Source organism: Schistocerca gregaria, chromosome 4, assembly GCF_023897955.1.
Source record: "Schistocerca gregaria isolate iqSchGreg1 chromosome 4, iqSchGreg1.2, whole genome shotgun sequence".
Taxonomy (NCBI): domain Eukaryota; kingdom Metazoa; phylum Arthropoda; class Insecta; order Orthoptera; family Acrididae; genus Schistocerca; species Schistocerca gregaria.
This window is the reverse complement of record NC_064923.1, coordinates 675,393,952-675,414,946: the sequence shown is the minus strand read 5'-3', so window position 1 is coordinate 675,414,946 and position 20,995 is coordinate 675,393,952. Positions and strand designations below refer to the sequence as shown.

The following is a 20,995-nucleotide window of genomic DNA, read 5'->3' as shown; positions in this document are numbered from 1 at the left end:
TCCACCAACAAACAACAGTACCTTCACTTTGATAGCTGCCATCCATTCCACATCAAATGCTCCCTTCCCTACAGCCTAGGTATTCGTGGCAAACATATCTGCTCCAGTGACGAATCCCTCAACAATTACACCAATAACCTGACCAGTGCTTTCCTCTCCCGCAACTATCCTGCAGACCTTGTCCACAAACAGCTCTCCCGAGCAATACATTCCTCCCCATCCAACAATATTCCTACCCTCAGACCACACAGAAGCATCCCCCTTATCACCCAATGTTATCCTGGCCTCAAATACATCAATAAATTACTCCGCCAGGGATATGACTTTCTCAAGTCAACCCTTGAAATGAGATCATCCCTTGACAAAATTCTCCCCACACTACCCAGAGTTGCCTTTCGTCGTCCCCCTAACCTCCGTAACATCCTTGTTGAACCCTACAATATTCCCAGACTACCTTCTTTACCCAGCAGTTCCTACCCCTGTAACCGACCCCACTGCAAAACCTGCCCCATGCACCCCCCCCCCCCCCCACAACCACCTACTCCAGCCCCGCTACTGGTAAAACATACACAATTCAAGGCAGGGCCACGTGTGAAACTACACGTCATTTATCAGCTGACATGCCTGCACTGCACAGCCTTTTACATTGGTATGACAACAACAAAACTGGCTGCGCGCATGAACGAACACAGATGTACATGAACGGACACAGACGAACTGTCCGCCTAGATGTCCAATACCCAGTAGCGGAGCATGCCCTCCAGCATAATTCAAGGGACCTAGGAACCTGCTACACCGTATGTGACATTTGGCTTCTCCCACCCAACACCAGTCCCTCTGAACTTCGGAGATGGGAACTTGCACTCCAGCACATCCTTTCATCCCGCCATCCCCCTGGACTGAACCTATGTTAAACCACCTCACTCCCATTTACTCTTCAGTCTTCTCCTCTTTCCCTTTCTTCTTTAGCCATTCATGCATCTTTTCATCCTACATCTTTATACTATACACCTCTTTACTTCTGTATGCATCCTCTTTGGTCTGAAGCTGGCGCAGTACCTACAGTAGAATATCTTTGACTTCCCTCTGACAACCATGCCTCCATCCTTGCTACCCTCCCTGTTTTTCCTGTTGCTTCATAACCTGGGTTGTGAGTAACTAAATCTACTTTCCCTTCTTCCCTTTCTTCCCCCCCCCCCCCCTCCCTCTCCTCCCTGATGAAGGAACATTTATTCCGAAAGCTAGGAACTTAAATTTTCGGTTGTTTGTGTTTCTATCGGCTGTACTGAGCTGAGGTAAGTACTGGCCAGCCCCTCTATCTCTGTTGGTAATAGTTGTGTTTTACTGTAGGCAGAAATCTATTTCCCATGTGGTAGGAGTAATGGGAAGTCTCCCATTTGCACACAGAAGCAAATACTGATTGAAGACAGTTTTATATCCTATTACTGATGAGGTAATTACACACTGAGCAGAATCGCACATTAGAGAAAGAAATTGGGGAAGGTCTTTTGAAGGAACCATCCCCAAAATTCCCTTAGATGACTTAAATAGATCACAAAACCTAAATCTGGATGACCATACTTCTGAACAGATTATCTTACTAATGTGCCACCTCAGTTCATGGAAGGCTAAGAGTTTTTACATTGATTAGGTATGGGAGTTACACTGAAAGTTAAAAATACTGGACCCCTCTCCCAAATTCTAGCTGAAGAGACCTACAATTCTCACTCAAAAAGCTAATTTGTAAAACCATGTTTACGATGACACGCTCTTAGCTTTGTGTACTGTCAGGCGTGACAATCAGTGCCATTAAGACAAACTGATTTTGTGTGATCAAATCATGATATAATACATACCAATAAAAATAAAGCTTTGAAGTATTAAAGAGTATGTTACTTTTGTATTTTTAAACACTTAAATCTCTACATCAAGTTTTGTTATGTTACCATTAAACTTAATATAACATGGCTGGTATTTAATTATGCTGTTTTCACTCTTAACAGCATGTCTGAAGGATATTAAGATTGTTGCAATTTCTGAAAAAACTGGATGCTCTGTTTATAAAAAAATCTTTATTCTCCACTTGTAGAAACAGACACACAAAAGTTCCAAGTTATACAAAGATCATTTAACAAACATTTCTGGAATGACCTGCCCACCGAGTTCACTGTAACTTCTGCTTCTGTGATGTTCTTTCACCTCGAGTTCCACTTACACATCTTCATTCGGTCGCTTCTTCCTTAGTCACTGAAAAGGGTTCAGACACAGTTTCTGCACCAGAGTCTGCTATAACAACATCTTGGTTTGGCCTGTCTCTTGCATCCGTAGGTGTGGATTCAATCTTCCTGACAACATCCTGCAATCAAATTTAATACTGTGTGATGCATCAGGAGAAAACAGCAATGGTCTGTCCACAAGGGAATGAAGATAACATTTTACACTATTGCTAAGCAAGCAGAGGGAGAATAAGGAATGCCAACTTCTGGTATTCAATATCTTCTGAAAAAAATTAAAAACTGGTAGTGTAATAACCTAACAAGTAACAATATTCTCTGGGACAGGCCACCCTGTGCAAGGGTTGGCAAATACTGGAGTCCTATGAGGTGATAAATCAGTCTTCCAAAATAAGGACATTGGTAATTAAGAGCCACCAGTGTCAAACTGAGTATCTATTATGAAAATGAACAATGGAATGTATGATACGTGTTTACCAAAGGCCATCCACATTCTAACCTCGAAGTGTCTTAGTAACACCTGTCACGAGCAGTCATGGAAAGTTGAGATGACTGATCAGCTGATTCATACAGCTAATTAGTTGATGTTTCCATTAAAAGTATTAACATTTTAATGTTAACAATGACCTCCCATTGCTAAGTTCTAGAGAGCAATCAAACTGCCTTTTATGAGGAGAACATTGTTTTTTTCAGGAGCAAATACACGAGAAAATGTAAGGAACAATTTAACATTGAAATTTCATTAATTGCTTTTGGCATATATGTATTTTACATTACTGCAGAGATCTAGATGCAAGTAAACAAAAAATGAGGGAAAATACTGCCAGCAGACAAGCTGACAGACCTCTAGCTACACTACAGAGCAATCTGTCAACTCAACTAAGATTCCACCTTTACATTCATTGTCTTCATAAACAGGCCACCAAACTGTCACTTCCAACCTAACCTAGATCTCTGGCTACACATCAGTCAGTCACCATGTAGATTCTGCGTTTGTGACAAAAAAAAAAAAAAAAAAAAAAAAAAAAAAAAAAAAAAGTAGTCATATTTCATAATTATAGAAGCGTCCGATTCCACCCGTCTGCTTAGACCTGTGACATGAATACAGCAGAAATGGCCATTCTCAGCATCTCCAATATGGTGCCTATGACATTACTTCATACACATAGCAACAAACATGAAAATACATATACCAAGACAATAACATCTCCCTCCAATAATACAATCAACTAACAGGACAACCATAGGAAATTGGGGGTTTTAGGGTGAGACAAGCTAAATATAACAGTAAAAAAATGATGCCAGAAAGCACAAAATGATTGGCAAAGAAAAAGCAATTTACTAAATTCTGCTATACCAACCAAATCCACAGTAATCTGACACTTCCCTTGACCTTTATAGGTCAACCATAGCTGATTATACCAAACACCTACAGCTACAAAAATAGGAATCTGACATTTCCCTTGACCTACACAGGTCAACCACAACTATAAATACCAAAAACCAACACCTACAACTACTAAAAATAAAACCAGACTCAACGCCTCAAAAACCCAAAAATCAACATCCAACAAACTGAAACACACTCAATACATACCACCAACAAACTCAGCACTGCAAACTAGGTTGGCCACCCCAAACAAAGAAAAAAAAAAAAAAAAAACACACACACACACACACACACACACACACACACACACACACACACACACACACCAGAGGGCACCATTAAAGACAACAGGATGACATCTACAAACACAACTGATTTGTAAACTCTGCACCATAATGACATCACACACACCCTTATGTCACGGATCAATGCAGACTGGTGGGATCGGACACTTCAGCTGACAATATTTCAACAAGATAGTACAAAAACATTGTATAGATCAATAAAACAAACTTTTATAAACAGCAAAAGCATAAAACTAAGAATTAGCCATCCAGACAATGCAAGCAATCAAAGCAGAATGTGAAGGAAAGGCTGTCCACATAAAATGATTAATTCATAAATTAACAGCCTGAAAAAGTAGGTAGATAACTGCCCACTGGCTACCACATAATATCCTCCCACTGGCTGCTTCAAACTTTACACAGAAACCTGTTGCCAAGATGTACCTTATACTGTCAATAAGTGCAACCCACATGCGATTTTGTATGATGTTAGCCATAAGCATGGTCACTGTTCTAGAGAAATCATGGTGTATGTATGTGTTAGTTATACTTTGAAGACCAGAAAAATATAGAATGAAGTACATAAATACAGAGAGAAATGTAGGCAGCCCTCTCAGCCCACACCTGGTACTGATGGATGTAAAGCATGTATGAGAGTTAAATTTTAACAGCATTCTTAGATTTAATGACCTTACTGAAATGTGTACACTTGGTACATGTTTATATTGAAAAGTTGGTACCAAAACCATTTCTGAAACTTCCTGCCAAATTAGAACCTTGTGCCAAACCATGACTCAAACACAGGACCTTGCCTTACACAGGCAGTGCTCTTATCGAGTTTGCTATATATGCAATACCAAACTTTATTTCTGCCAGTGTTTTACTCCTGCCTTCCAGACTCCACAGAAGTCCTCCAGCATACATGTGGTATTAGCACTCCTGGAAGAGAGGACAGTTCAGAGAAATGGCTTGATTACAACCTTCACTGCTGGAAGAAAAGATAGTGGGGAAATACATGGATTGGCCACAGCCTTGGGAAATGTTTACAAAATGAAAGTTCACATAGCATCAGAGATTCCACTGTTCTGAAACATCCTGGAAGATCAGAACTATGTGCAGGACCAAGACTCAAAAGCTTGACTTTGTATGCTCTTACCTAAAGAGCTATGAAGTTTGGAAAGTGGGAGAGCAGTCCTGCCAGAAGTGAAGCTTAGAAAGTAGGTCACAAGTCCTGTCAGAATAGCTCAGTTACCAAGACCAATACCCACAGAAGGCACAGGCCCATGTTCAAATCCTAGTCTGGCACACAAAATCTGCCAGGAATTGTCAACAACAGTGCACACTCCACAGCAGTATGAAATATTCTTTCCGAAAACTAGTGGTACTGAACACTAAAGCGGGATGACAGAGGCTCATTCAGCTGAATATTAAGAAATTTAGAATGGCTGTAGAATGAAAATAAATGCCATGTGACTAGGGCCTCACATTGGGTAGACCGTTCCCTGGGTGCAAGTATTTCGATTTGATACCACTTCGGCAACTTGCGCGTCCATGGGGATGAAATAATGATTAGGACAACACTACACCCAGTCCCTGAGTGGATAAAATCTCCGACCCAACCGGGAATCAAACCCAGGCCCTTGGGATTGACATTCTGTTGCTCTGACCACTCAGCTACCAGGGGTGGACATTGGGATTAGTGGTGTACTGTCACACAAAGGCTGGCAATACAACACAGTAATTATGCATAGCCAATGAGAGTAGTTTTAGACAGCCACTAAGAGGCAGAAAAATAACCAGAGATGTGTGTGCCACTCCAAAGCCAGACTTTGAATACTGCTTGACACTTTTTTTTAGTACTATAAATAACCTACTGAAAACATTTATGCTGATGCCACCAATTTGCTTTGATCCATGACATCACCAAAATGGTGAACATAAACCAACCATCAATATGTGTACAATATGCACCATAATAAGAGTTGCAATTAGTGTCAGGGCATATTGGTTTCATCAATTCTCAACCAAACTCTCACCTTCCAACTTAACATAGATCTCGTGCAGAGCTACAGGTCAGTGTCACCATAACCTACTGGTTCTCTAACTACACAACCATAACATCATATACCACAATTATCATGGGTCGAAGACGACTGCTGATATCAGTTATATATTGGTTATGTTCAATCCACTTTTGGAAATCAAGATAATGTTGGGATATGAAAATGTTAAATTGCTACTGCCAAACTCATTGTGTTACAGTTCTGAATTAGCTCCTGTATGTTCCAGAGCAGGTGTGACTCGTAGCTGAAGGCTCTGAAGTGGAAATATCCAAAAATATACAGAGTGTTTATAAATGAATATCAGGGTTTTAATGCTTTACAATATTTATTATATTAAACTTACAGTTATAAATGATATGTCAAATGAAAGAGCAACTCAAACAGTTTTACCAAAAACCTTATTAATGTTAATTGTGAGCACCATTTGTCGCACTGCACACATCAAGTCTATAGCAGAGTTCTTCCCAAACATTGATAAGTGTGTCTTCGTGATTGTAGCAACAGCTGCTTCAATCCGGTTTCTTAATTCAGGGTGGACTGCTGGTAGCAGAGGCACGCACACATGATCCTTGATAAAGCCCCAAAGGAAAAAATCTCATCGCGTTGGTTGGGTGAACATAGAGGTCATGCAAAGCAAGCCCTGTCATTGGGCCCCTTGCGACCTATCCAGCACTTGGGTACAGTGAAGTTCAACCAATCACATACTTCGCTATACCAGTGAAGTGGCACTGGTGCCAAACAACTGAGTTGCTCTTTCATTTGACATATCATTTATAACTAAGTTTAATGTAATAAATATTATAAAGCATTAAAACCCCGATATTCATTTATAAACACCCTGTATATTAAAATATATATATCTGTGTTGGATTACAGGATTTAAATTATCAAGACATTGCAAATATTTTTCCAACATGAATTTATGTAATGACAGGCAAGGTTTTTGGAACAGCTGATATCGAGCAGCTTAAGGTTGCACTTTGAAATGTCACACAGCTTTACACAGCAGAGGTTTGAGGGTGTGTCTTCTGCGGAGTATGGCTAACACAGGCCTGATGAAGGCTCAGACCCTTCAACCAAGCTGTCCTATTTCATAAGCAGAACTTGGGAGATGCCATATTGGATTTTGTCCTATTCATCTGAAGCCCATAATTGGCGCATTTTATATTATAACTTGCATCCTATGAAGATGTACTACTTCGAAGCACCAGCATATTAAGGATGTCTCAAAAAGTGCCATTAGTACAACTTCTTGTAAGAAAAGGATGGGAAACATCATACTGGTGGTTAAAGACTGTTTCATATTGCATTTTAGAATTGTAACTTGTGTTTTATGAAAGTATGCTGTTTCAAGGCAATGGCACACTGAAGATATATCAAAACATTTGTGGTACAATTTTTCATAACTAATGAATGAAAGGAAAAATGGTTTGCATCCCGTTTTCTCAACAAAAAATTTATTCACCTTTGTGTTTTCTGAAATATTCTGGAACTGTCTTGATTTGTTATAAGTAAGTTCTGTAATATCAGGTGTTATGTACATATAAGAGCGCCCCTCCCAACTACATTGCTAATCCTGCTGTACTACCATTTGCACAAAACATTAAGGACACTTTAATAACAGCACTACCCTATTCTCAGCTAGCATTTTAAAATAATTGCCTTTGAAGCTGAACTTTATACTTAGATGGTACCAAAATAAGTTGGGAGAATATAACATTACTCTACGGATAGAATAATTTGATGGAACAATGGCAAACATGTCAAGGATATCAATAACAAGAAAAACAAATGCTGGAGACCCATGAATTTCTGTATACATAGCTAAAAATTAAACCTATAATATAATGGAAAGGGGCGACTATAATACCTTTTTCTTAGAAAAATTTTACTGCTTCTCCTTGGCCCCAAGACATCATTAACTTGAAAAGCCTTATTTCACATATCACAGCAATACTTACTATAATTCTTGGGGAACTCTATCCCTGATACTTATTACTCAGGTAAAATTTACCTTTGAAATCTTTTTCAACAGGTAAGACAGACAGATGTGCTTTCTGAAGTAGTTACGGAAAATATACAACTTGTGTCTAAACTAGTGACTCGCCAAGTATAGTGTGACCATGTGAAACCTCCCAGATTTCAATTCAAAAAACCTGAGAGGCAAGGATACTTTCAGTTTGCAATATATGTAACGCAACTCAATTGCTTAAGTTTTTATCCAAACTATTCTTAGTTATCAGAAATGATTACCTCAAGGAAGAGTCCAATGCACAGTATGTGAAAGGGGCATGAAGGGGTGTCTACAGAAATTTCTACCTTTAATTTCAAAGGGAGCTACCAGACATTAAGACAATTAAGACTTTGTATAACAAGTTCCTAGCCCACTAGAAGTGTAAAAAGGGCAGATTCTGGCAGAAAATTAAACCTCAGTTTACCAAGTATCATGAGATCTTAACATCTCCAGCTCAGCAGTTCACAAAGTGTCGTATAAACTTCACTCAAATGCTTAGAAGTTCTTGATAGGATCAGAGACAACCCTAGATGTCTCATATCGTTTTCTGATGAAGCAACCTTACACAGATGTGGGAAGGTGAATGTGTGATGAAAGCATATTTGGACAATTTTCTTCATTGAACCAACAGTAACATGAGCTGTTTATATGGATGTGCTTTGGCACTTTGTTGACCGTCAGCCAGATGTAATCTTCCAGCAGGATGGTGACCACTGCACTGGAGCTTATACATTACCAATTTCCTAGACTGAACATATCCACAATGTACAGCACATGACAGTGTGCCACACCTGTACCACACCTTGGTGTGCACACTGCTTGTGCACACCGATGTATACTACCATCTAGACATTTTGTGGGTTACAAAAACATCCCTGTAGAAGTCAATTTTTTTGTACAAAACTGAGTTACTTCATAGGATGCCACAAACTGCAAGCAACTGCTTTCTTCTTTAACAGCATTTGGAAATTAGGAAGGTTTCCTGTGGATGGTTAAAGTGCACTAACGGTGTCAGCAGGTCTACTGCTGTGCACTGCTCTTAGCAAGAGACTTAAGAGCACTGATCTATTACGAGATTATAAAATTGGTTACTGGGTTTTATATGCATTTCTTGTACTGCATTGTCTGTTTCTTGGAATATGGCAGGATTTCTTGGGCACTGTTTCATAATCCAAGGCTATAGTTTGCTTATCAGTTGACAAAGACTATAAATGTGACAGGAAGAAAACTTCCTGTGGTAACAGATTAACCTGTGTTGAAATGAGTCACTTTGGTTGAGAGTTGGTGAAGTGAACGAATGTCACTTGAGGAAAACTGGCTGTGGTAAAGGACTAATCTATCATTCAGACCAATGATAGATATGAAAAAATTGTGGGTAGGCTATTTCCAAAACATTTCAGTTTCCTAGGTTGTAGTTATGCAGAAGCCTATCAGTACGGTTCAAATTTTACAGAACATTGTTTTACACAACAACATTCTGCACAATATATTCCATTATGCACCACAATCTCATACACTCCACATCATGTTTATCGAACATTTTCTTTCTGCCATTTTGTCTGATCATTCCCAGCAGTTAGTATTATCACCTGCAGCACACAATACAAAACCCACCAACACCACCAGTGTACTTTTAGGCTATACATATAGACAGCCTGTATATGCAACACTTGTCTTCAGATGTTTACCAAACACTCATACAAAAATGCATTCTAAATAAATTAGAGCTTACCATTCCCTTCAACACTTTTCCAAATACAACATGCCTCCCATCAAGCCATGGTGTTTGTTTTGTGGTGATGAAGAACTGAGAGCCATTTGTGTCCTTTCCTGCATTGGCCATTGAGAGCCAACCTGCTCCATAGTGCTTTAGCTTGAAATTTTCATCAGCAAACTTATCTCCATAGATGCTTCGACCTGGTTTTAAGAAAACACAGTTACTTTAAACAATTTTGAGAAAACAGTGGCCATCAAGTCACTGCACAGCATTTTGCTAAGATTGTTTGGGCAATTTAATAGCTCCATAAAACTGTCCAAACAAACTAACCAAAGTGCTGTTTCAGAAAGTCAAGTAGAGTCTGTACTGTTCAGTATATACTTCATAGTATGATAATTCTATCTTTACAATTTCTCTGTAAGTGTAGAGTAAGTCAAGAAGCTACCCACCTCCAGTTCCATCACCCCTGGTAAAATCACCTCCTTGTATCATGAAGTCTTTAATCACTCTATGAAACTTACTTCCCTTGTAACCTTCACCTTGAGGCTTTTGTGCGAGCTCAACAAAATTCTTAACTGTCTTTGGAACAGTTTTACCGAACAGACCAATCTCTATTCTGCCCACATTCTCCTCTCCGATCTTTATGTCAAACCATACCTGAAACAAAGATATCCATATTACATGTCAAAACTAGCAAGTACTGTTAAAAATATGAGAATTCTGTGGTATTTACACCAAACTTCTATGTACTTAAAATTATCACAGTAGTTTTCACTCCAGCGGTTCTTCGTAAATATCAATGGCTTGATGGGACATGCAGCTAGAATATGTTGCTGACGTTTGCACTTAGTATTATTTCTGAAATAATGTTACTTCTAAAATATTTTTCCAATACCTTGTCTGTTACTTTAGGGCCTTTCTTTTGATCACCCTCCGCAGCAACAACGTAGAAAAACAGAAAAACTGGCACCAGAACTTGCCAACGAGCCATTGTAGAACGTTACATGCATCAAAGGCACTTAATCAACACCACCACCACGCTGTCACTGAACTCCCGACCTCTCCAATCTTAGTTTTCTCTCGCCACTGTAGGTGTGAAAAATCTGAAGGTATGCGTTGTCCAATCAGATTTCGACAGCTCACTGCCTTCAAAATCCAAAGATACCGATAATACTGGATCACTCGTCCTGCTATGGCCTGCAATGAAATAAAATAGTACGAAAAAATTTACCTAAGTTATAATAACGTCCATGTACTGCACTTTTTGTACACTGTATTCTGCGCATCATTTATTATCATTAAGATCGATTAACACTGAACAATACGGACAGAAACTGTACGGAACTTCATAAAAATCCACGATGCGTTACGAAAGCGCACAGGCCGTCAATGAAACGTAACAGGTCGCTTACGCCAAGCTTTCTCGAAAGGCGTTGACTTTTACCAAGAGCGGGAGAGAGGGAATGGCGTCGGTTTATTTCATTAATTTGCCTAGTTTCCCCACAATGTTCCATGATAATTTGAATTTTTTTTATGAGTGTTCTCCCACAAGAGAGAGCAGATATCAGAAAGCAAAAAAATGGTTTTGGTTTTACAATGTCTGGACAAAGAGGAAATTGATGAAGCAATTTTCATTAATGACATTTTTAAACGGTGACAGAGTCGTTCCATTTAAGGACAAAATACAGTATTTTGACATTTAGTACTTAGAAACAAGCAACAAAATGCAATGAATAAGATATAAAGGACTCGTGTATTGCTTTATGAACAATTTTTTTAATTTGTTTGTATGCATATATTTTCGCTGCAAATAAATGCCAATGGTTTGACAAGATTTTCCTATTGTTTCACTTCTCAGCAGTTTATTACGCAAAATTTATCACGGAAATCCGTAATTAAGACTGCTTTGGCGATTAATCAATTTTATCAACTCTAGTTTCTTAATTCTAATGCTATATACAAGACTGTTTGTGTCATAGAATGTATTTCACAATTTCACTTTCACCCTTTGGTGGGCTAAGCAAAGCGAATTGTATTAAAGTTCCGTCTATAGTGCGGCTTTTGACAGTTCAGTGTCGAACGAGTGGAGGAAGTGTAGCTGCCAGCGTGAGCTGAGCGACCAGTAGCCTACTCGGCGTGAACAGCAAACCATGAATGCTGATCGATCTGCAATTTTTCGCAAACAATTTTAAAGAAACTATTTGGTAATAAGCTCTGATTCTTGCTTATCGTATTGCTTAATTCGCCAGCTTCATGATGAGCTGCCTATCACTTCGTTAATGGATAGGGTTATTGTGATATTTCGATATTAGGTACAAGAAATTTGCGTTTGATACATGTTAGGTCATATGTTTCTGCGTATGAAATGTAGATAACATACATTCTTTAAATTCCAAAGGATATCGCTGTCTGTCTCCAATATTGAAAAAATGAAATGTACGTACAGCACTCTGGCACTCCGTGAAGAACTCGTGCACCAAAGGAAAAGCCAGAATCAAATATTCATAAACCCCCCATATTTTATAAACGGTTTGATATAAGTTTTTGGCAAATGATAGCACGGAAGGAAGAGAGTAATTTGCCATATTAATACGTGAAGCTTCCTTGTCTGCAGCTATATTCAAGCAACTAGAGACTTTAATAATACACTGTTTGAGGGTTATTTTGCAATTTCAGCTGCATTTTGGCAAAAGAAGCAGATTTTAACATGGCAACAAGAGAATTATATAGTCCTCAAAACTCGTCACAGTTCTTCATGAATCCATATCTCCTCAGTTACCTTCTTAGTTTGGCTTAAAATTCGAGATTAGTCCTGTGGTTTAGCATTTGCAATAGCTGCTTTTATTAGCATTTCTATCTCTTTTCAGGATAAACTTTGTTTTTTTTTTTGCTTCATTCCTTTTCTCCTAGTCCCATGTACTCTCAATGGGATTTAAGTGAGCATAATACGGAGGAAGCCTGGTTGAATTATGTCCTTTAGAGTTAGCTAGCTGGTCGAGCTGGTAGCGTTGAGTTTTTGGCTACAATTTGCAGTAACGTCGCCTTATACATGCTAGGTTCAACTTTACCCCAGCAACATTATTTTATATGTATTCAGAGTAAAATACCGGCTTTCTTCTACTGCATTTTTAGAACTTTTCCATCCCAACAGAGTGGTGTGATGTATTGTCCATTACTACTGTCGAATACAGAGGGATATTTTTCAGCGGAACATTACTTTAGCAGCTAGTGAATGTGTTAATCGATGACACTTCTATTGCGACTATCTTATTCACTAGTACATCACTGTCGTTATCAATGCAATGCCAACAGAAATCACTTGTTAACAGTACCTGCAAATCACTACAACGCCAGAAAATACGACTTTACAACGAGAGCTGACGAATGTAATGTGTGACACCATGTGGTACTGTTTATCCATAGTGTGGCAAGAGGGACGCCTTCCCATCTGAACTGCTGGCAACATGGCAGGGAAAGCTCGTTCACCATTGGAGTTACCTGGGATATGGCATCATGTTTCCTCTAGTGAGCCATACATCAAAATTCACAACTAATTGTAAATGGACTATAGTATGATCAGCGGCCAATTCACACTGTCTGCCACATCATGTCCCACCAAGACATTCTGCAATGCATTTCAAATGGTGGCATAGACAGTGGCTGTCCCATCCTGCCATGTCATGTCACAGCACTGTCAAGGTTTCTCAAGATGGAAGTTTTGACAGGTGACATCATCTGTCCATTGTCGATCACATGCCCCCCAGCCTTTTTCCTCCAGAGTGGTCATGCTCGGATCTACATATTTTGTTTGGATGTGTCTTTCGTGGTTGATATCAGTTGTGTGTTGTAAGTTATTTGTTACAAATAGTTTCGTTTTGTTACCCATCTCACAGTAAAAAACAAGGAAATAGTGGTTGCTGGTGACTTTAATGTGGATTTACTGAAAATCTCTGTCAGTGAACAGTCATTGCGATCAGTAACATTGTCATTCAACTTAGTTCCAGCTGTGAACTTTGCAACTAGCGTATGTAAATGCTCTGAGACTGTTATTGAAAATATCCTTGTAGAGAAATCTAGGGAAAAAGTCATACCCCAAAACCAACAGTAAATGAGCTATCTGATCATGACATGCAGCACCTTGTGTTAAATGTTGAAACTTGTCAGGATGAAAAAAAAATCTATCACATCTGCGTACAGGAGGACAATAAATCAGTTAAAAACTGAGAATTTTGGGAGATTGTCCATAGACATGAACTAGATAGGCGTTTCTAATATTTCTGACTCAAATGGAAAATACAAAGCATTCATTAATAAAGTTAAGTCCTCCTTTGAAAATTGTTTTCACTTAAAGGTAACTGAAATCAAACAGAAGTCTAAAAATAAAGAATGGATTACACAAGAAATAAAGATATACTGTGGGACAAAAGGGACTGTATCTACTATCTAGGAACAGCTCTGATATTAGCATTGTAACGCATTACAAAGAATACTGCTAAATATTGAAGCAAGTAATTCAGAAATCAAAGCAGCTTTTGTTATGAGGAAAAGATAATTACATCAGGCAACAAAATAAAAACAGTATGGGATATAGTAATGACAGAGACAGGTGGGGCCAAAAAGCAAGAGGAACAGATAGCTGTAAAAATAAATGAGACACTGGTAACAAGTGCATATAGTGTTGAAAATCTGTTAAACAAGCACTTTGTTTCTGTTACTGACAGCTTGCGGTTATCAGGTTCGATGGACAGTGCAATGGAGTATCTGAAACCAGTCTTTAAAAAAATCATCAGTAAAATGGAAATGCTACTCACATCTCCCAAAGAAGTAGTATCCATCATTAAATTCTTAAAATCTAAGTATTCTTGTGAATGTGATAAAATATGAAAAGAAGTGTGCTCATGTGAGTTGAATTCGCTTATCAGTCGAACATTTACAGATCGGCTAAAATATTCCGAAGTTAAGCCCCTTTACAAGAATGGGGATAAAGAGATACCATCAAACTATCGACCAATTTCACTACTTTTGCTGGCTTTTTCAAAAATGTTTGAAAAGGTTGTGTTCAAGTGTCTCCTTAAACACCTGACTACAAACAGTATATTGTACAAGTCACAGTTTGGGTTTCTTAAGGGTTCTGATATAGATATAGTTATTTACACTTAAAGTGAGAATGTACTTAATTCATTAGATAACAAATTAGAGGCTACTGGCATTTTCTGTAACATGTCAGAAGCCTTTGACTCTGTGAATCACTGCATTCCTCTAAGTAAATTAGAATATTATGGTGTCATCTGATTGCGAATTAGTTACATGTGGTGTTCGTCAAGGTTCCATCTTGGATCTGTTGCTCTTATGTAAATTAGTGATTGCTCATCTGATACATTGTCAGATGCTAAGTTTGTTTTGTTTGCAGATGATACAAACATTGCAATAAGTTGTAAGTCAAGTACAGCTTTAGAAATGGCTGCTAATCATATTTTCACTGACATAAATGGTTTAAATCTAATTCATTATCATTATACTTTAAAAGACGCAGTATATACCGTTTATAACCTGTAAGAGATTTACTTTCAGCGTGTGTATAACATATGCAGACATGCAGATCGAAGAGGTTGACAATGTTAAATTTCTGGAATTACAACTAAATCCTAAATTCAGTTGGGAAGGGCATACCACAGAATTGCTGAAGCGCCTAAAAAGTCTGTATTTGCACTGAGAATGATGTCCGATGCAGGAGATATACATGTGAAAAACTTGTATATTTTGTTTATTTTCATTCTATTGTGCCATATGTGATCATTTTCTGAGGTAACTCATCAAACCGAGCAAACGTTTTTAGCGTGCAAAAGGATGTAACAAGAATCATTTGTGGTTTAACTTCAAGAAAATCACGTAGAAATCTGCTCAAGGAACTTTGTATTCTAACCACAGGTCCTCAGTATGTTTATTCCTTAATGAAATTTGTTGGAAATAATACATCTCTATTTCCAGCCAACAGCTCAATGCATAGTATCGATACTAGGATCTAGGAAAAGCCACACAAAGACCTAAAATCACTTACCTTGGTACAAAAAGGGGTCCAGTATTTAGGAACACACATTTTCAATAAATTGCCAGCAACCATTAACAACTTGGTTTCAGATAAAGCACAGTTTAAACAGAGTTCGGAAGATTTTATAATAGGCAACTCCTCCTACTACATAGATGAAAATCTTAGCAGGGATTGTTAGACCAGCTTAAGTAAAAACGTCTGCTAGATTTCTGTTTTGACAGCACATGGTCACAAGATTAGGTATTTTGTGTATGATAAAATTATTAAAAGTGCATAACAACGTTTCACTCTGACAGTTTATTAATTCTGTAAATATCATCAGTTCCAGTTTACAATAATGTATTCACCTATTTTGATGATCTCCTGTCAAATGATCAGGGTAGTGAGTATTATGTTCAAACGTTTTATTTTTTTATGTTCTGCTTCCTAACTTGTTCCACGCCAACGAGAATCATCTCATTTCTGGGTCTGAATCTAATCTAATCTAATCTTTAAAATTCATAGTATGAGTCTGTCCAAAAAATTCCGGAAGATTCGCAATTTTGCGCCAATCGTGAGTTGGAGCGAAATGCTGTTGGCATCCGTGCATGTATCTGTGTTTAATGTGTAACTGGCGGAAGTTTCACTATATTAGATTAGATTAGTTTTTCGTTCCATAGATCCGTGTTGAGGAGATCCTCGTGGATGTGGAACATGTCACCTTTTTTTATTTTTTATTTAAATTTTCTTAAGCTGAAATAACAATACTAATAGCATAAATATATACAACACATCATTTGTTTCTATTAAAAAATTCGTCAATGGAGTAGAAGGAGTTGGCCACTAGTGAGTCTTTCAGGCTCCTTTTAAACTGATCTCTATTTGTAACTAAATTTTGTTATGTTTGCTAGCAAATTATTGAAGATGAGTGTTCCTGAGTAGTGGACCCCTTTTTGAACTATAGTAAGTGCTTTTAAGTCCTTGTGCAGATCATTTTTGTTCCTGGTATTGTATGTATGAACTGAGCTATTTGTTGGAAAAAGAGATATATTATTTAGGACAAATTTCATTAAGGAGTAAATATACTGAGAGGCAGTAGTCAGTATACCCAGTTCTTTGAAGAGGTTTCTACAGGACGTCCGTGAGTTTACTCCACAAATAATACGTATTACACGCTTTTGGACTCTGAAAACTTTTGTTTGACTTGAAGAGTTACCCCAAAATATTATACCATATGACATTATGGAATGAAAGTAGGCAAAGTATGCAAGCTTTTTCACTTTTATGTCGCCTATGTCTGCTAACACTCGAATTGCAAATACAGATTTGTTAAGGCGTTTCTGCAGTTCTGTGGTGTGCTCCTCCCAACTGAATTTATTATCAAGTTGTAATCCCTGTGTACATCTATTCGTTATTAGTCAATGCTGCACTGAGCATAACATTTTTGTGTCACATAGTTTGCAAATTTTGAGATGAGTCAGAGGAGCAACATGTCTGAATTAAATTTTGCATTTAACTCAAGTAAACCTTTACAGAAACACAACAAATGATGCAGGAAGCCTATGGTGATGAGTGCTTAAGCCATACTCACAACGGGAGGCCACAGCACTGGGATCGCAGATTTACTTCAAACTTTGTACACATTTAGTATGCCATTAGAACAAGATAATGTGAAAGCAGGAAGGTCTACTATTCTGGCAAAACGGAGAAAATCGCAAGAGAAGTTTTATGCACTTACACTAGCCTCTCGCTAATCCAGCTCTCAGTAGTCTGGCCTCTCAGTAATCCAGGGCACATCCAAAAACAAGTGCACAATGAATTATCGTGCACAAAAATGGTTAGTTAAACTATGTTTTATACACTGTATTTGAAATTGTACTTTCTTTACAGTTCAGAATCGTGGATTCACATCAAGGAATCATGACATCATGTCACGGATTGTGCGGCCCCTCCTGCCAGTGGTTTGAGTCCTCCCCCAGGCATGGGTGTGTGTGTTGTTCTTATCATAAGTTAGTTTAAGTACGGTGTAAGTCTAAGGACTGATGAATTGAGCAGTTTGGTCCCTCAGGAATTCACACACATTTGAACATGTCTTCTAAAAGAAAACATGTTACGCCAGATCTCAAGCAGAAACTCTAAATATTAGTTGTGCTATGCTAGTCTCAGTCATAGTGGAGGGAAAGGGAAATTTTATCAAAACTCAATGAAGGCATGGTTGCGCGATGAAGTCTGGGGCCGCTGGCAGAGTGTGGTAACAGTTGACAGCCAACAGGCCAGGCAAGGTAAACATGGCACTCGCAGGTGTGGAGCTGCAACGGCAGTATTGCATGCACGATTTGTTTTGAGTGGAGCAACAACAGGGCAGGAAACTGGAGCGTTCCTGTAAGTTAAGTTATTGCAATGTATGAGGCGGGGCACTAGGCCAGAGCCAAGATTGGCAATTTGTAAATGGCTGACATTTGGGAATTTATTCCTGCCTTTCCCTCTCTGACACGCCATCAGAAGCGAGGGAGAAACCAATATAAACAGACGGGCAATTTTAGCTTGGGATACAGCGTGCCAGGTCAGTCGAGCGATGGGACAGACATGTGCTGGTCTACACTTATAGGGGCCAGTCTGGCAGCAATGTTATAAGTATTGTGCATAAACTTGTATTCGGTTTTCTATGTACTTGTTTGGGTTATATTCCGCCTCTGGGGACACAACACCAGGGCGGGACGGAACGGCAGCCTGGAACTTGGAGATCGCATGGTCTGCATGAAAGAGGGCAGTGACAGCAAGCTGCAGCAGGTCCAGGAGGTGCTCGGTTTCACTCGAGTCGACGGGCCACGTTCACTTCGCACCTGGCGTACTGGGGTCCGGGCGAGGCGTACGCTGCGGAAGGCGCAGCAGTACTGTAGCAGCGCCAGAGACAGTGGCGGGTGTTGCCATCTGGCAAGCAGCACTGGCAGCAAGTTGTGGCACAGCATCGACGAGGGCGCAGGTTCGAGTCTGGTCCTGTCCTGGGAGCTGCGGCGGCCCGAGGGCCACGGGTGACCAATACACCTACCTTCATCCCACGGTTAGACAAAGCAATCCAAATGGGGTCGAGGGCGGCGAGGACCAGGGACTATAGCAGCGACTGGAAACGTGGGCAGCAGCGCAGCGCGAGTTGCAAAGCAGGCTGGCCTTGATGACAGCAGCAGCGGCATCAGCATACCAGGAGTCTGCTGAACTGGCTGGACTCACACGACAGTCTGCTGAACTGGCTGGACTCACACGACAGCGCTCGGACGGCACGCCGACACTACATTTCACCCATTGAGTACTATAAATTGTCGGAATAAACAGATGTTACCGAATACGGCTGTATCGCTCTGCACTGCCCCTTGACGCTCTTGAACTTGCTCAGCCTGCCGCACTGGGTCCCGTTTTTAGTTCTGCCATCTGGAGTCGCGGGTTCAACCCCATGAGCCTGCAATGGTGGTGTCAGAAGTGGTGCAACGCTGGTACCGAATTTCCACTCCCACATCTTAGGTCAGGCAAGTAGGTGGTGCCTATGTAAAGGGGTAGTTGAGGTGTTTGATTGCGTTCATGACAGGTGGTCGTACACTTCTTGTTACGTCTTGTTGTTCGGGAGGTGTTCGTCCATACCAGTATAGGGACATACCAGTATAGGGAGGAACACAGGACTGTTCACCTGCACACGTGCATGATGTGGAGTGGTGAGTGATGTTTGATTTATTGTTTATGTGTCATCCTTTTGTGTTTTGAAGGGTTAAGTATGAATTAGGATAGACTTTTTAAAGGGGTCTTTTGTAAGGCCGGAGGGTCCTGTAGATTTATCTAGATTCAGGGGAAGAGGGGGACATGATAACATAGTGCCTAAGCGACGTAATTTTTGTAACCTCTCAGGCCACAGATTCCTGTGTACAAAGTGGGTGCCAAAAACTTGTTTTATTTGTAAGATATTTGGTCATTTGGTGCGAAATTGTTCAGAATGTAGATGGGCGACGATTCGCCGCAAGAACTACGTTTAAGGGGTAGCAGAGTGAAATTAATGGCAACAGAGGAGCTATAAGCCAGAATGGTGAAAACACGGCAAGCAGAGGAGGCTGCGGCAGTGACCACAGCGGAAGCTGTAGCTGCTCTAACAGAGCAAATTCGGGTATTGTCAGAGGTGAGGATAAGTGACAAAGAAAAATACGAAGAATTAGCAGGGAGATTTGAGGCATTGCGAGTAGGGGAATGGACGTTGGATGAAAGTAAATTACAGGTCGTGGAGTGTCATTGACCTTTTGACCTGGCAATTGCAGCATTGATTAATCCCTTTTCGGGTAAAGCAACAGAGGATGTGTCGGTATTCCTTAATGACATTATCACAATGGCCGAGGCCAATGGGTGGTCGGTTGTTGTAATGTTGAGAGTGGCGAAGTTACACTTAATACTGGAGGCCAAGTCGCACATATTGTACCATGAAACAGTGAACAATGTGGGGACGTTTTCAGAGCTTGAGGCTGGGTTACGCCAGAGGTATCAACATCAGGGCAGTACCAGGTATTTTTTGCGAAAAATTAAGTGCATTAGTTATGAGGAGAAATGAGTCTGTGGAGGTTTTATCAGACAGGATTCGAAAACTGAATGCACAAACGGTCGAAATGTCAGAGAATGGGTAGCCTCATAGAGTATTGTTACAAGAGGCCGAGAACAGGGCATTAGATGTGTTTTTGCGGGTAGTACCGCCGGAGATGTCACGTCGGGTGAAAATGAAGAATGCCAGTGATCTTGCGGCGGCTCTGAGGATTGCCACATAGAGGAGGTAGATTATGCGACGAGGCAAAGTGTGGAGCATAGAGTTCTGGCAGCGGAAATTAAGTGTTTTGGTTGTGGCCAGGTAGGGCACATTAGGAGGCAATGTCAGCGTCAGTTGCTGTGTTACTCATGTGGGAAGGTGGGTCATCGGGCAGTGAACTGCAGGAGTAAAAGTAGGGGGGAACCTCGGCGGCGGCAGCCGTTAAACGGGAACGGGGTTGCTTCAATCGTCAGAGAGCAGTGCCAGTGAAAGTAGGTAATGAGCTTGTAGGCGCACAGACGAAATGCTGCTTATTAGGCTTGGCGAACGGAAGAGAACAAAGGTTTCTGGTTGACATGGGCGCATTAGTCTGGACCCAGTTGGCAGGAGAAGGCTTGAGCTACCACGTTATAGGTTACGTGGTGTGGGAGATAATAAAGTGGAGTCACTGGGTACGATGGTACTTCAATTTGTGATCGCAGGAACTAAGTTTA

General features: G+C 40.0%; 1 protein-coding gene across 1 annotated transcript; it reads right to left on the bottom strand.

Annotated features, from left to right (window-relative positions):
- Positions 1–2,052: 2,052 nt before the first annotated feature.
- LOC126268088 (peptidyl-prolyl cis-trans isomerase 5-like) lies at positions 2,053–10,972 on the bottom strand. Its single transcript, XM_049973592.1, has 4 exons — positions 10,598–10,972; positions 10,152–10,359; positions 9,718–9,902; positions 2,053–2,356 (listed from the first exon to the last, which is right to left on the bottom strand). Exons 1-4 carry the CDS (start codon positions 10,691–10,693, stop codon positions 2,222–2,224), a joined length of 624 nt encoding a protein of 207 aa, XP_049829549.1. The 5' UTR covers positions 10,694–10,972; the 3' UTR covers positions 2,053–2,221.
- Between the last annotated feature and the right edge of the window lie 10,023 nt (positions 10,973–20,995).